The sequence below is a fragment of the Eimeria acervulina genome, genomic scaffold (genome assembly GCF_000499425.1).
Source record: "Eimeria acervulina Houghton genomic scaffold, Eah_scaff45, whole genome shotgun sequence".
NCBI classification, from domain to species: domain Eukaryota; phylum Apicomplexa; class Conoidasida; order Eucoccidiorida; family Eimeriidae; genus Eimeria; species Eimeria acervulina.
This window is the reverse complement of record NW_013549798.1, coordinates 32,237-45,735: the sequence shown is the minus strand read 5'-3', so window position 1 is coordinate 45,735 and position 13,499 is coordinate 32,237. Positions and strand designations below refer to the sequence as shown.

The window sequence follows — 13,499 nt, the reverse complement described above, 5'->3', positions numbered from 1 at the left end:
CCTCAGCGGCTTTTTGTAGTTCCTGGGTTAGTGCGCAATTTCCCCGCCGGATAGACAGCGAGTAAAGCATCAGGATTCCAGCCAGCTATTGCCTATGAGCGGCCCTGGCAGGAAGTGCGTATCAAATTAGTCACAACTTCATATTCGGAAGTGCACTCCGTGGCACCCACCTGGAAGTCCACCTTTGCCCACAGTTGAGATGCCCACTCCTTGACCATTACATCATGATCAGCGAATAGCGTAAATATCTGCCCTTGCTGCTTGACCTCCCCCTCAAGCTTATCTAAAATAGTAAAAGCAGTCACTGGAAGTGAAAACAAGTTTTCGGCATTGTTGAGCTCCGCTGCCCTAGCCTTGAACTCGACAATTTCTTCCTCTAAGGCTGTCATCGCTTGCCGTCCCTCCGCAAGTGGAGTATCTACCGAAGACGATAAATCTCGAAATTTCTGCTGAAGCGCCTTGCACGCGACCATAAAATCCGCGACCTGTTAGACATTGGCTCAACATACAGCATTTATCACAGCCTGTTCTTACGTTCCTGCCCACCCAAAAAGTCTTGGACACACTGCCAGTGCATTTTCTTACTTCCTGCTTCTTTTCGCCTGCGAATTTGGTCTTTATTGAAGCTAGCTGCCGCGTTTTGCGATGAGCAAGGTTTCGTAGCTCCTTCCATTCTCTGGGTAGAGCTGTTAAATCTGTCATTTCTGCTTGATTTATCGGGTAGTCATAACTTTGGAGAGTACTGTACATTTCGCGCATCTCTGCCAGTCGTATCTCTGCATCCATGGCACTGTCATTTATGGTTGTCACTGATTCCATAAGCACCTTGAATCTTTCCAGGGTATCCGTCTCCACTTCCAGCTTCTCCCTGCAGATCAGAAACGCGGCGACGAGCCAAGCAACGCTCAGTAAGGAAAGCCAGTATGAGTTCAACCCGAACGCCTAATAGTACATCTGTCGTACCGTCTTTCGTTAATCAATTTTTTCAGATCCAGCCTTTCCCGCTTCGCAATTTCATGAAGGGTATCTGCATATGCTCTACTTATCACGAGGGCCTGCCTTCGTATTCCATCAATGACTGTCGAGGAGTCGAGTTGAATAAAGGCAACAGTCTTTACTTTAGGTATCGAGCCTAGCTCTGCGGCAAGCTGCAAGCAGCGGTAGACACGAATTGATATCGAATGGCGGGCTGCCTTCTACTGTAATATTATCCCTATTGGGAATAACCCAACTGTTTTATTCATGTATTCACCTTGTCGTAGGCTCGAACATAAACGTCGAAATACACCAAGTTCGGTCTCTTGATCATTAATTGTTCCAGTTGAGATTTACGATCTGGGTTCCACAATGACCACTCAGCTTCGTACTTGCTCCAGTTTTTCACATACTTTGTGATGTGCTGCAGCAGGAGGACAGCTGTATGCGAATCCGAGCGCAGTCAGTTCATAGGCAACTAGCATGCGGGTCCTAGGCAACTGCGGAGGGGCTTCTGCGAGGATAGTTACCTGGAATGCCCTTTGAATGGCTTGGTGCGTTGCAACAGTGCTACTAATGAGAGCTGGTATTCGGGCAACTTCGTTGTAAAAGGTAAACTGGATTGCTGCTGTCTCGTCACCCCCTGGGAGCTGCTGTATGGGAACGCACCTGCAGCATGCGATACGCCAGAGCTGTCATATTCGCTTTGGCAGTAGGCCGTAGCTGCAATTGGTTATATCCAGTGCACAATGGGACTGTGTCGGGCACTCACTTGCAGGTTCCATGCATCCACCTCGAGAAGTTCATTGACGAGGCAATAATATTCTGCATGAGTCTGGATATGGTTTTGAAGATGGAGTGTGTGCTTCCGTGGATTACAACTTCCTTCTCATTTAACTCAGTGGAAACGCGAAGGACTGGTGGCCAGCGACACACTGAAGATGACAAGGTGAAGAAAGCTCGAAAGCGACTTGTGGCTGCAAATAGGAACAAGAGGCCCAAAAGCATCTACTGAAATCCTCTTCACATGGTGTTGGGGGTCAACTGCACTACAGTAGATTATTGTTATGTAGTGGGGAGATGTGGATTTGCTTGTTAAAAAATCCACACAAAGACACAAGACAATGTGCTAGCATACCTCGTATCAGCATTGTGGCAATAGCATTAAAAATTCGACGCTCCCAGTAGTTGTAGTAAGCAGCCATCGTTTCGCTGGATCCTGTCATCCTGCCTTCCAGTAGTTCTTCAATTTTTTTCAGATAAGATGTGACTGACTCATATCTGACTTGAAGTCCTTCAACAACACGAGCTCTGTGCTCCTCTATGTAGTCGTAGAAGTCCTGCACTCCGACAATAGAAAAAATACATGTTTTACAAAGTGCAACTCTGAATTTTCAATGAGCCAAACAAGTGCACGAGAGTCGACAGGTAAACATTATCCACCAGAAACCTACTTGTATGGCAAACGGTTCAAACGAGTCCCAATTTAGATCTCTAACCAACTGTGCTTCCTCGATTTCCTTAACAATTTGTTCAATGATTTCCACATTCTTGAACACTTGTTCACACGTAGCTTTAAAGATTGTCAACGCTTTCAGAGACGAGCCTACGAAATCCTCCAGCCCCAAGCTTGTCCAATTTAAGGTTGTAAGGCCAGGTAGAACAGCCCTGCAGAACATACACGAGGCCCAGGTGGTAGCTGAATAGTGCGCAGCAAACGCGGGCTCTGTTCTTGAAAGTGTCATATATTTTGCGTCTCTGTTTAACGAGCATGAGCAATGCGGCATCCTTCATACGCAGCCGCATCTGTCTCGATTCACAAGACACAAAGTTTATCAGGGTCTTGTGGGTTAGTTGGCAAGAGCTTGCCTATGAAGCTCAGCTATTTGCCGCGACAATAAGCTCTTATGGGCCGGGAGGATGCTGGAAAGCGTTGAGTTCAACTTGTCCACCAGTCCTTCAAGCAGAACTTGATGTTGGCAAAACCGTTCCTGGCCAGTCAGCATCCCAACGAAATCCCGATCGGGGCCCCAAGCTACAAGCAATTCCCACTGGAAACCTCCGTAATGCCTCAAACACGAACCCATGATGCTCACCTTGTGCAAAGCGACATTTACAACGGCCGCAGGGGCTTCACGCATACCAAGCTGGTCAAGGTAACGAGCTTCTTGCATAACAACCCACACGTCTGGACGGAAGTTCACGGCATATGCCCCGTTAGGTTGCCGCCGGAGGACGTATGATTTTAAGCATTCAGTAGCAGTACTTACTGCAGCAACCTGTTCAGCGATCCTCAGCAGAATCAGCAAAAAGTGATACGCATGCGTGGAATCATCTCTAGCCGCATGCATTACAGTAGAAGTAAGCATCCAATAAATGGCTTAGTAGAAGTGAGAATTAAAAGTATAGCAGATGCTTATAGACGTACCTGCCACTGCTTTACCAGGGAATTCTGGTAAGCTGTGATTGACTTTGCAAAGGAGAGGTAGTTGCCAAAGACATCCTCTGCTTGTTCAAAGTCAAACACTTCTGGCATCTGCTTGAAGGCCAAAACGCTTGCTTTGAGGGATTGTAAGAGTCCACTTGACCACAAAATGGCGCCGGAGACAGGAGGCATGTGGCTAGGTAAACAGGGGTTCTCCCGGCCTTCGTCGAATAGGTCGCGCATGCGATCCACCTCAGTGTCTGGCAGACAGCATGTTGCGCATGTCTTCCGGCATTGACACGACATCAGCGCCATATAGGACAGCGCTGAGAGCCCATGCCGAAGCATATTTAGAACAACACATACTGAAGTGCTTCAGAATGTCTACAAACTTCTCCCCAAGCTTCACGTTGATCCTTGGCCTGCTGGCAGTGGTCGTGAAATCCTTAAGCATTTCGAACGCTCCAAGAGCAGAACGCAGTCTCGTGAATTTCGTATCGAGAAACGTTATGCACTCATCTTCAAGCTCCTCTGTACGTCGCCAGAACTGCTTCACCGTCAAGAAGACCTCTTCTGAATCCTTTTCACAGAATACCCTGTCGGAGACGGAGTCAAATGATCCAATGAGAACCTGGAGATTCGCGATTCAACAATAAATCCGCAAGTCAATAGGAAAGAAAACAGGCAAAGGCGTGCTTTGTGCACTCTTCAGAGGCTATAATTGAGGAAATATCAGTCCATTGGTATCTTAAGAGTGAACAAACCTGCATTTTCTCAGTAAGTCTATTTACTGCTCGACGAGAACGAGTAACCGAATGAAGTTTGGGGCCGATAAAACGTCTGAACTGCCCTATAGTTTTGACTATTTCCTCAAACTTTGAGCACATTGAAGCCATGTAGTCTGTCGTCCGGAAAAGTTTGCGCCTGTCGAATTCCCATCTGAGAGCATAGACCTGCAGCGAACTTTTTTTAGTGGCTAAGTGCAATGGAGGAGGGAGCGTTGGTTTGTGGAGCCAACAGAATTAGCACCTACGTTCCCTTAATGCCCCCCAATACACGGAGAAGCGAAAGGACTATCCGGCCCCAAACGTGTGGCAGACCTTCTGTTGCATTCCGACTCTTCAAGTCGGGACCTCATGTTGAAGTACTCTGCTTTCCATGTTTCGAGTAAGACACGCGATTGTTGCAATATCGTGCTAGCCTCTTCAACATCGTTCCGTAGGAGTTGCTCTACGCAAACGTCTTGACGAATGCGAATCTCCAACTGGCGGCAAAGCCACAGATAGAGCAGAAATATTCTACGTCCTTTCTAGCGTTCCAATTTTTAATCCTAGTTCATGGGAAGACTAGCGCATGCAGCGCTTTTTGAACTAACCTGGTAAGCAATCCTCTCCATTAAGTTTTGCATACGTTCGTCGGTGGTGTAGTGTCTTGATGTTACCCAGACCATCCGCAAAGCGTTCATCAGCGAGGCAATCGTGTCAGCCATGGGTCCAAGCGGGCTCGTTCCCAACGTTGTGAAATACCTGAAGACTCAGAAGCCTCGACTCAGCGCTTGCAAGAAACCTAACTCGCTCCTTACGAATTTCAGGCGCCCTTGGTCGAGTTGCACTAAGCAATCGACGGACTAAACAACTAAGTGAGTAGAACAGGCTGACGAATTTCTTTTGGCCCGACCTCTCGAGAGTTGCCAGGAAGCGAACGTTGCTCATGGACTCAGTATGCAACTGCTGCAGCTCATTCAAAGCCTTCTTAAATGATTGCGAAACCGTTGAATCTGGCTGGGCCTCTTCAAACTGTTGTATTGCCTGCTGACACTGCGGCGCGAGAAGCTGCTCGTAGAGCAAGGAGACTGCAGTGTACCTAGAGATATCAGCAGCTCAGCACGCAGGCATATACGGTCTTTCTCATGGGAAACATAGGCGAAAGCATTAAAGCTTCTATGTACATCACCAAGCGAAATGGCTTGCAAAAAACGGATCAAGCTATATATTATTCAGCCCATCTGGCAAATAAGGCAGGGCATCAACCCGTTACCTGTCCCTCCAAAAATTGACCTCTGACACCGGCAAAAAGCAGTCGTGCTCGCGTTGGCTCTCAGCCTCCAAGAGCTCCAGTATCAGCTTCGGCAAACCAGCAAGCCAGAGTACCATTTCACCGATTGGAACGCTCCAGTCAGCTGCAAGGTGCATCGTGCGATCTGACCCACAAGGACTCCCTGTTGCTAAATGGGAAGCTGTTGTAGCTCACGTTTCGCCACTGTGTTATTGTTGCTTCTAAATTGGCATTGTCGGCTGGACGCTCATCGCCCGAACGAGAGGATGTATCTACAAACGGCATTGGGAGAGGAACTGCCATTTTATTTGATGCCGCCTTAAGATGCACTAGTAGCTCCTGAGTGGCACTGAGCGCTTCACTCTTGCATTCTGGGTCCAAAAAGGGGACGCTTGCGTCCGGAGTACTCTCGTCCGGCGCTTCATCGGCTGCAACGTATTCTTCTGTAGGCCCTGCTGTGCCCACAATGGAAGCACTGGTTTTCCTTTCTGCTGCCGATGTTGACGCGAGCCTGCTGGGCGATGATGATGCTGCGGATTCTTCGTAATCATCGTCCTCTCCATCAAGCAGCTGGCGCAAGGCATTTCAGTTGCACAGAGACAGTTGCAGGAAAACACTCCATTTATGCCTGTTTTGGCCTTTGTTAGACGATGCATAGTGTGCAGTGCAATTTGGGGGTTGTCGAAATACCGATTCGGTGTCTGGTGGGTGGGAATCGGTAGAAGAGGAGGAGCCAAGCTTCCCCTTCAGTTTCATGCATTCGGGTGAAGCTGGCTTGCCAGCAATGGCAGGAGCAGCTGCGGCCTGCTCAACGTCAGCGCTAATGATGGGTTGAGGCTCATAGGATAGAAGCGGCACCAAGAAACCCTCCAAAATGTGGGTCAGATCCTCTAAAATGCAGGGCCCAACGAGACCGACGAGCATACAACGATTCATCTCTTCCACGCCCTGAAACGGAGCAAACAATTTTTTTCAATCTAGTCCTGTGCACTTCCTGTTCGTCTTCTCGAGACTGACCAGGGGATGTCCTTTTGCAGAAAGCCGCATCTGCGCGGTCACATCAGCGGCTATTAGAGCGGATTATGCTTTATTATGAGGTCGTTTTACCTTTCCAGTCAAGTCTATTGGCCCAGTGCAGAGCCTCAGTGCATATACGTGGGCGGTTGGACCCTTTGATGACGTGATTGGGCAAGTGTGCATCTCGAGGAACTCTCCCTGTTAGAGCCAGACAGCAAGGCGCACGCTGCTGGTAGGACCCTCGAGAAAAACTTTCGAAAGCTGAGGACAGGAAAAGTTGCTCGTTTCATCTCGAGAAGCGAAACATGCATAATGAATACATTGGTCATCTTTGCCAAAAGCCGAGGACGCGTTTAGAACGAATTGATAGGGGAGATAAAGCCGTGTATGCACGGTTGACAACGGAAGCAGCTACATAGTTGTCTGGCTGTTCCTCTGTCAGTTCAGAAAGGAAGCAGCCAAATCTCCAGACGAGAGGCTCTGGACTCACTTGAGAGCCTTCTGATTTGGTGAAGGCAAAAAACAATGCTGTCCCTGCGGTCCCCGCTTCTAAGAACTGCTCCAACTGCTTGTCAGCCTTTTGACTATCCTGCGCTCCAATACAGCCCACACTACAGGCGGTGTCCGCCGTATGTGAATGAGACAGTTTAAATGGCTTGTTTGTTTAGAAGGTTTTACTTCACTACTCCACTGTCACACGCCTTGAGAACTACAGAACCTCTACGTTCGGTAGCTACCACCCATCTGGGGTTTGCATCCTAGATGATAGAGAATTATGCTGCAACCATCTGTCTTATGCTCTTAAGGGTTTGCTACAACACAATGCAGATGGGGAAGGGGTCACTGCACGAACGGAGTAGCCTGGCTAGCGCCGCTCCTCGGAATCTGCATCAAAAGTGCGTGGTTAGCCCAAGAAGGGCTTGCCCTGACTAAGACTAAAGGCTCACTCTGGTTATAAGGTTGTTCCATGCGGTGGAGTCCTGCAAATTTAGGACTCCCATGACCTTTTTCTTAATCCAAGATTTCCTCGCGTCGAATGCCATCTTCCCGTGTTCGTCGTTGCAGGCGATAACTTCCAACTAAATCTAGAAGTTCGTGTCGCCTAGAGCAATATGGCACTATGAATATCAGTGCTGCACCTATGTTGAGCAGACCAGGCTCTCCTTTACACGAAGTTAGGTTCCACTATTGTTGGAGGTTCCCCGTTGTCTTGGATGCACAGCACAAGGAGCTATTCTTATCTTGACGGGACACCTCCACGGTTGCAGTGGCGCGTATGACAAAGTTTTAGCACAGGCTTCCACGCTGCCTTCTGCGCATGTAAGTGGTGGAAGTAACCGGGCTGGCCGTCGCGCACGTCATAGGACGAAGTTCTGGCTAGGGCGAGTAGCGCCACTCTCCATGCCCATGATAATACTGACAGTAATAGGCACAGTGGTTTGCTGCAATATATTTAGCTTCTGGTTCCCTGTGTGTTGCTGCAGTTCATCGCACCAGCTGAACGCTACATCTGACCGACTTGGCCACTACAGCCTAAAAACTATTGACTAGAAGTAGTGCATCCAACAAGCATTGCCTTCCACTACACAAAGTGAATATTCTCCCCCAAAGTCTCAACAGTTCAGTAAAAATTGGCCTCCTGGTGCGCAGATGAACCTGACGGTCTGGGGAGACAGCAGTACCACCCGAAAAAACGGCGTTGCCGCCGATTATGCCAAGAGCTACAGCGCATAAGTTCTGTTTGAAGGAGACGAGGGATATTAATTATCCATAATTAATGTTTTAGTAGACAGACAAAACATTCACTAGCCGGTCACATGCTCTAATCGCATACGGCCGGATTCTGCCTGGTGGTAACTGGGAGAGCGGTAGCCTAGACAAACCTCCTTGTGCTGCGATGCATATATCTGGCATGGCGGGCAGCTGGGCTTTTGCTGAATATCGGAAAAGGAACATTACTGTCATAGTCCGGGGAACACTGGTTGTTAGTGCTGCATGTGCACAGCGAGGCTGCAGCCTGATAGACCAGACCAAGGGCCACAGCAAGAAGATTCTGAGCAGACTCAACAACGCCATTTCTTCTGTTCTTCCAGAGGTAGGTGTATTCCTATTGTCTTATTTTTCACACTGGGAGCAAAAGCGGCGCTTGGCAGCAAGTCTGCCGCTCTGGCCTAACATTACCCCCAAGAGCATGATGTCTGTGTTGTTATGCACAATCCCTCACGAGCTACAGCAGTTCGCCTACAGCAGGCCCGGCCACGGATACAATGCAACCGCTTGAAGGGGCCTTCGACCACTCCAAAAGCCTGGCCGCACTGCCTGCTTCCCCGCGCCCACCGGGCGGCGAATGCGGCAACATGTGGAGAGGCTTCGACAGCAGAGAAGTATTGACTCTCATCTTACAGACACTTGACGAAATGGGGTACAGGTAGGCGGGCGAGAAACCAGCAAGCAAGCACTTTTGAGCAATTCCTGACTCCTCATCAGTGGACCAGCGACCGGTGCAACTGCCCTCCCCGGCGTTTCGATTTCCTCTTTTCCTCCTGTTCGTGTCCGTCAGAGACATCGTCGCCTCACTCGAGAAGGCAAGCGGAGTTGAGCTGCTTCAGCCTGACATGCGCAAGCTGCGAGGGAGTATTCTAGAAGGGAACTGGCTAGAGGCTGGCAGGGCTCTGCTTCGCCTGCCCCTCGAGCCGCTCACTAGGCAGGGTTGCTGGTTTTTGCTTATGCAACACAAGTTCCTGGAGACAATTGTAGACCCTGGCACTTCTTTAGACGCAAGAATCACGTGTCTAAGAAGTGAGGAGAACACCACGGCCGTTCTGCCAAATTCCGGCTCTCGCTTGCCTTTTCTGACCGATCCATTTGCTCGCCGAGTAAGCCTCTTCGAGTGCTTCTTTCGTGTGCATCCTGTGTGCGCAGATGACTTGAGTGTGGCGGCTTTCGACGCTGCAACGACGGAGAGGGTCCACGAGTGTGCGGCGCTGTTGATGTATGAAGGCAGTGACCTCCTGGCGCATGTCCTGCAGATATCTAGCTTGAGCAGGAGTCAGCTGTTTAGCCGCATTACTTGCCTCTTGCCGGCATCTTTAGCAATGCAGCCATCCATGCTGGCAACAATTATGGATCACGCTCGTCGGTTTCAAATTCTATCTTGTCCTTTGCATGTTGAATCTCCGGGCACCCTGCGCGAGAGCGTCATCGAGCCTCACCGTTGCGAAGTTCCCCTTCTTCCGCAGTGCTGTGTCGGCTGTCTGCATGCGCATCGCAAAGAAGTGTGGACGGTGGCAGTAGCTCCCAAGCAGTCAAACAGAATGGAAACGCTTGTAGCTTCGGGGTCGGCGGATCGGTCGGTCTGCGTGTGGTTGTTAACTACAGACACCTCAACATGGAATAAAAACTTTTCAGACGAATTAAATGCAACAGAACAGTTATCTACCACTCAGCTGGGTGCTCGGTGGCTAACTACATGGTTGGAAGGTGACACGGATTTGCTGATGCGGCTGGAGCAGACGCAAGCCCGACCGATGCTGGAGAACGGAAATGTCATTGGCACTTGCAGGCTGCTGTGGCGGATGCAGCGCCTTGGGAGTGCAGCAGCTTTCCTCGACTGGGACAGCACTGGAAAGCTTCTTGCTGCTGGAGGGGAGAATTCATTCATTGAGGCTTGGGAAGAAGGCCGAAGGATCGGCGAGTACTGTACCCACAGCGGCTCTCTCGTTGGGCTGCAGTGGGTACCCGGTTCTAGGAAATTGATTTCCATGGCTACTGACCGGACCATGACTCTAGTTTCTATCCAAGAGTCAACTCTGAACACGACGCACGTCGTGGAATATGAATGGATTTTGCCTGGCAGGCCTCAAGAGGGGTTCTTGCTACCCGGTTCGAATAATATGATAATCTTTTTCTCCGATCGCCAAGTCAAGTTATTTGACTTAGTCACGAAGGAAGAAGCTCCTTGGTAATATAGGAGCCCCACATGCTTTAGTTAGGCAGAAGGTGTTAATTTTGCTGTACTGGGTATTGCTGCTGACTTGGTGGCGATGCAGATGGAGCAACGGATCCGCGTTCATGTACAACTACACGGAAGAACTCGAGAGGACAGTTAGGGGTTGTATTTTTGGGTGTATGCAGGGAGAATGGCAAGGATCTTGTCATTGCAGCGTGTCCCTCGAAAATCTGCAACCAGATATTACTAAGCACAGCAAATTCTCCTCCGGTGAGGCCCCGTTTCCTCGTTTCCCAGAACAGCAAGCGGTGCAACCTTTTGCCTACAGGCAGAATGAATGCTTGCACCGAACGTTGAGTTTTGGTAGACGCGGTAGAGAACAGACTTGGTCATGTTTCCCACTTTCGTACTTGTGAAATCGTGCCAAATCTGTTCCCGGGGGAAATGCAATTTCATGTAATGACTGAATTAAATAGGCGAAGGGCGCATCTGTGGTAGTAGGAGTAGTTTTCTAAATTGCAGGCTAGGCCTATTCGGTTCGCCTCCTTGAGCTGCCCCGCATTTCGTAGTCTGCATTTCTCTTGACATTCTGTAGGTATTGCGGCTTTGGGACTTCGATGAACGCAAAGTTGTGCAGAAGTACAGAGGGCACAAAGTGGGGAGGCTGGCCATTCGTCCAGCCTTTGGCGGTGCCCACGAGGAACTTGTCATATCTGGCTCAGAGGGTAATCCATTGACTGCTCAGCTGTTACATGCTTGTGCCGTGGTGTGTGAAGGATGCGCTCTACCAATCTGCAGATAGCACTACTTTGACGTAGGGCACGTTAACTGCACCACAAGGCTTCAAGGTAGGCGCGCTGTCTGGCTGTACGTTGGTTGCCTTCAGATGCGCAAATATGCATCTGGCATCGTGTGTGGGGCTGCATGCTGCAACAACTCAAGGGCCATGCGGCAGCAGTCAACCAAGTTGCCTGGATAAACTCGTGCGGCCCCGTATGTCTGCTTTCGGCGGGCGACGACGGCGTGCTGCTGCTGTGGAGTTTGGCGACAACTGGACGTAAGTTCTCTGTCACCACATTCTTCGGCTGTTGCATGACATATCTGTTCGCCATGCATTAGCCTTGCCGCACAGTGTTTCTTGTCACGACGTGGTACGTCCACAGGTCAAGAGAGCATTGAAAGCTCCTCCAGCCGCCGCAGCCCAGATTCGGACCCAGGACGACCCACGCCCGATGAAAGCAGCGACTAGTGACGGATGTTCTGCCTAAAGGAGTTGTATGCTGTGGTCGTAGCATCTGGAAGTGTGCCTGCATGTGTGGCAGGCTATCAGTGTCGCACTGGCCTTCGTGGGCGGCCGCTGGGGAATTTCGCCATCGTGGAGAGTGACCGGGTTCGGGCAGTATTTCGAAGTGTTGCGCTCTTTGAAGTTCCGAACTCTTGTCTGCAAGCACATTGTGTTGCCATTAGAAGCTGGTTTAATCTTTTCACGGGTTAAATGTTGTTTGTACTTTTCAACACTTGAATCCACACTTGAATATGTTCCGCTGAACAGCACCGTGTGCAAGTCTAAGGGCCATGCTGCAGCTACGTGTGCGATATGATGCCTTGCAACTAGCTAGCGGCAGGCAGCAGTTTGACACACACCGCGCCCTGCTTGAAGCAGACCGATGTCAAGGAAAAGAGGGACCCATTAACTGCGTTATTTTGGCCCAGCACTTGTAAAGAGGCTGCGCGTTGACCCAGCATTTCCCCAGCACCGGTTACGTATCCACGTGCAGAGACACCATTCGTAGGCTAGTCAAATTATGTTGTACACTGGAGTTCAGTTGGAGGGTACAACTGCAGGTAGGCAATAGCGAGAATTCCTGTACGCAATTATCAGCGTGTTCTCGGGGGAGGGTAAATGTTCAGTGATCCCCTAGGCATTTGCCCTCCCCAGAGACCACCCTGATAATTGCTTAGAGTGCCAGAGCACTCTGCGGCCACCTACCGAGCCTTAGGAGGGAGGAAAAGCGGTACTTCAGCAGCTTAGTTAGATGTCTGTCCTCTACAGCTTCATTTGCAGGAAGACATTGACATAAAGTAGGTCCCTAAAACACTGCAGGTAATTTCCAGCTTTTTAAGAGGCGAGTCGCAGAGCCGCCGTTTGTAGCCGCCATTTTATTATGCAGACCCCACTAAGTACTGTGAATGCACATTCAGCGAGATCTTCACTGAATGAAGGTTAATGCCGCTCGCATCTGCTTCGGAGCGAGTTCCAAATTTAAGCATTGACCTGCTGCATACGGCAAACGAACTTTCCAGGGCTACATCCAGTGGCACCAGGGCTGCGGCTAATCAACGATAAACTAGAATGGGATTTTGGCCTGCCGCCGTCCAGCCGCTAGCGCCCGTTCTACGGGGACGACGAATTGCTTCCCCAGAGGCCTGAGAAACACAGTTAAAGAATCATTAGTATGTTCGAATGGGCGGGCAAGTAGCTTCCACTCGACGACTAACCAGACACGCCGCTGTTCTCATGCACGAGAAATGTAATTTGTAGTACTACACATTCATTGCATAATGGGCTGCGTACCTCCTCACGGTAACTGTGTTCCTTTCCTGGTCTGTCGTACCCAAAAGCCAAACCTCAGGAGTGCGGTACTTTATGTGAAGCCTGAAAGAAAGAAAGTGCGCCTGTTGTTGATGGCGCTGGAGAATGGCTTAAAACCCAGGACAGCGGGGCTCTAGGTTTCGAAATAATTCATTCCTCAAAGGGGAGCATTCGCAAGACCACAAGTAACGCACGATGCTGAAACAGCCAAGCCTTGTCTTTCGGTATGGCTTGATTACGAAGACGAAGTTTCTATCTTGTGCATGGGAGGGCTACGGGCTTGGCACAGTGAAAGGGAGCGAAAGCTGCTGGGCTGCTAGTCTTGGGCTTTGATATACAATTGTGAGACAGGGTCCACAATTTAAAGCAACAGTTTTGTTCCACGGATTGCGCTCGGCTTACTTTAATTTTTTCGAAATATGAACTGGCCGTTTGTCCAAAGACACACGCACCTTTGCCCGGCGTAGGCGCCTAGATAGAGCCTC

At 49.8% G+C, this 13,499-nt stretch overlaps 2 protein-coding genes across 2 annotated transcripts; one reads left to right on the top strand and one right to left on the bottom strand.

Annotated features, from left to right (window-relative positions):
* Positions 1 to 92: 92 nt before the first annotated feature.
* Positions 93 to 7,473, bottom strand: EAH_00009160 (hypothetical protein; the record flags this gene model as incomplete). Its single annotated transcript, XM_013395413.1, has 18 exons — positions 93 to 485; positions 586 to 868; positions 964 to 1,148; positions 1,253 to 1,416; positions 2,114 to 2,315; positions 2,475 to 2,674; positions 3,059 to 3,254; positions 3,404 to 3,660; positions 3,767 to 4,031; positions 4,165 to 4,339; positions 4,501 to 4,664; positions 4,776 to 4,926; positions 5,078 to 5,263; positions 5,438 to 5,600; positions 5,818 to 6,025; positions 6,146 to 6,403; positions 6,963 to 7,061; positions 7,420 to 7,473. 18 exons carry the CDS (start codon positions 7,471 to 7,473, stop codon positions 93 to 95), a joined length of 3,603 nt encoding a protein of 1,200 aa, XP_013250867.1.
* Positions 7,474 to 8,739: 1,266 nt separating this feature from the next.
* On the top strand, positions 8,740 to 11,670 carry EAH_00009150 (WD-repeat protein, putative; the record flags this gene model as incomplete). Its single annotated transcript, XM_013395412.1, has 5 exons — positions 8,740 to 8,900; positions 9,033 to 10,433; positions 10,607 to 10,691; positions 11,017 to 11,146; positions 11,585 to 11,670. The coding sequence occupies 5 exons, from the start codon at positions 8,740 to 8,742 to the stop codon at positions 11,668 to 11,670; spliced, it is 1,863 nt and encodes a 620-aa protein (XP_013250866.1).
* Between the last annotated feature and the right edge of the window lie 1,829 nt (positions 11,671 to 13,499).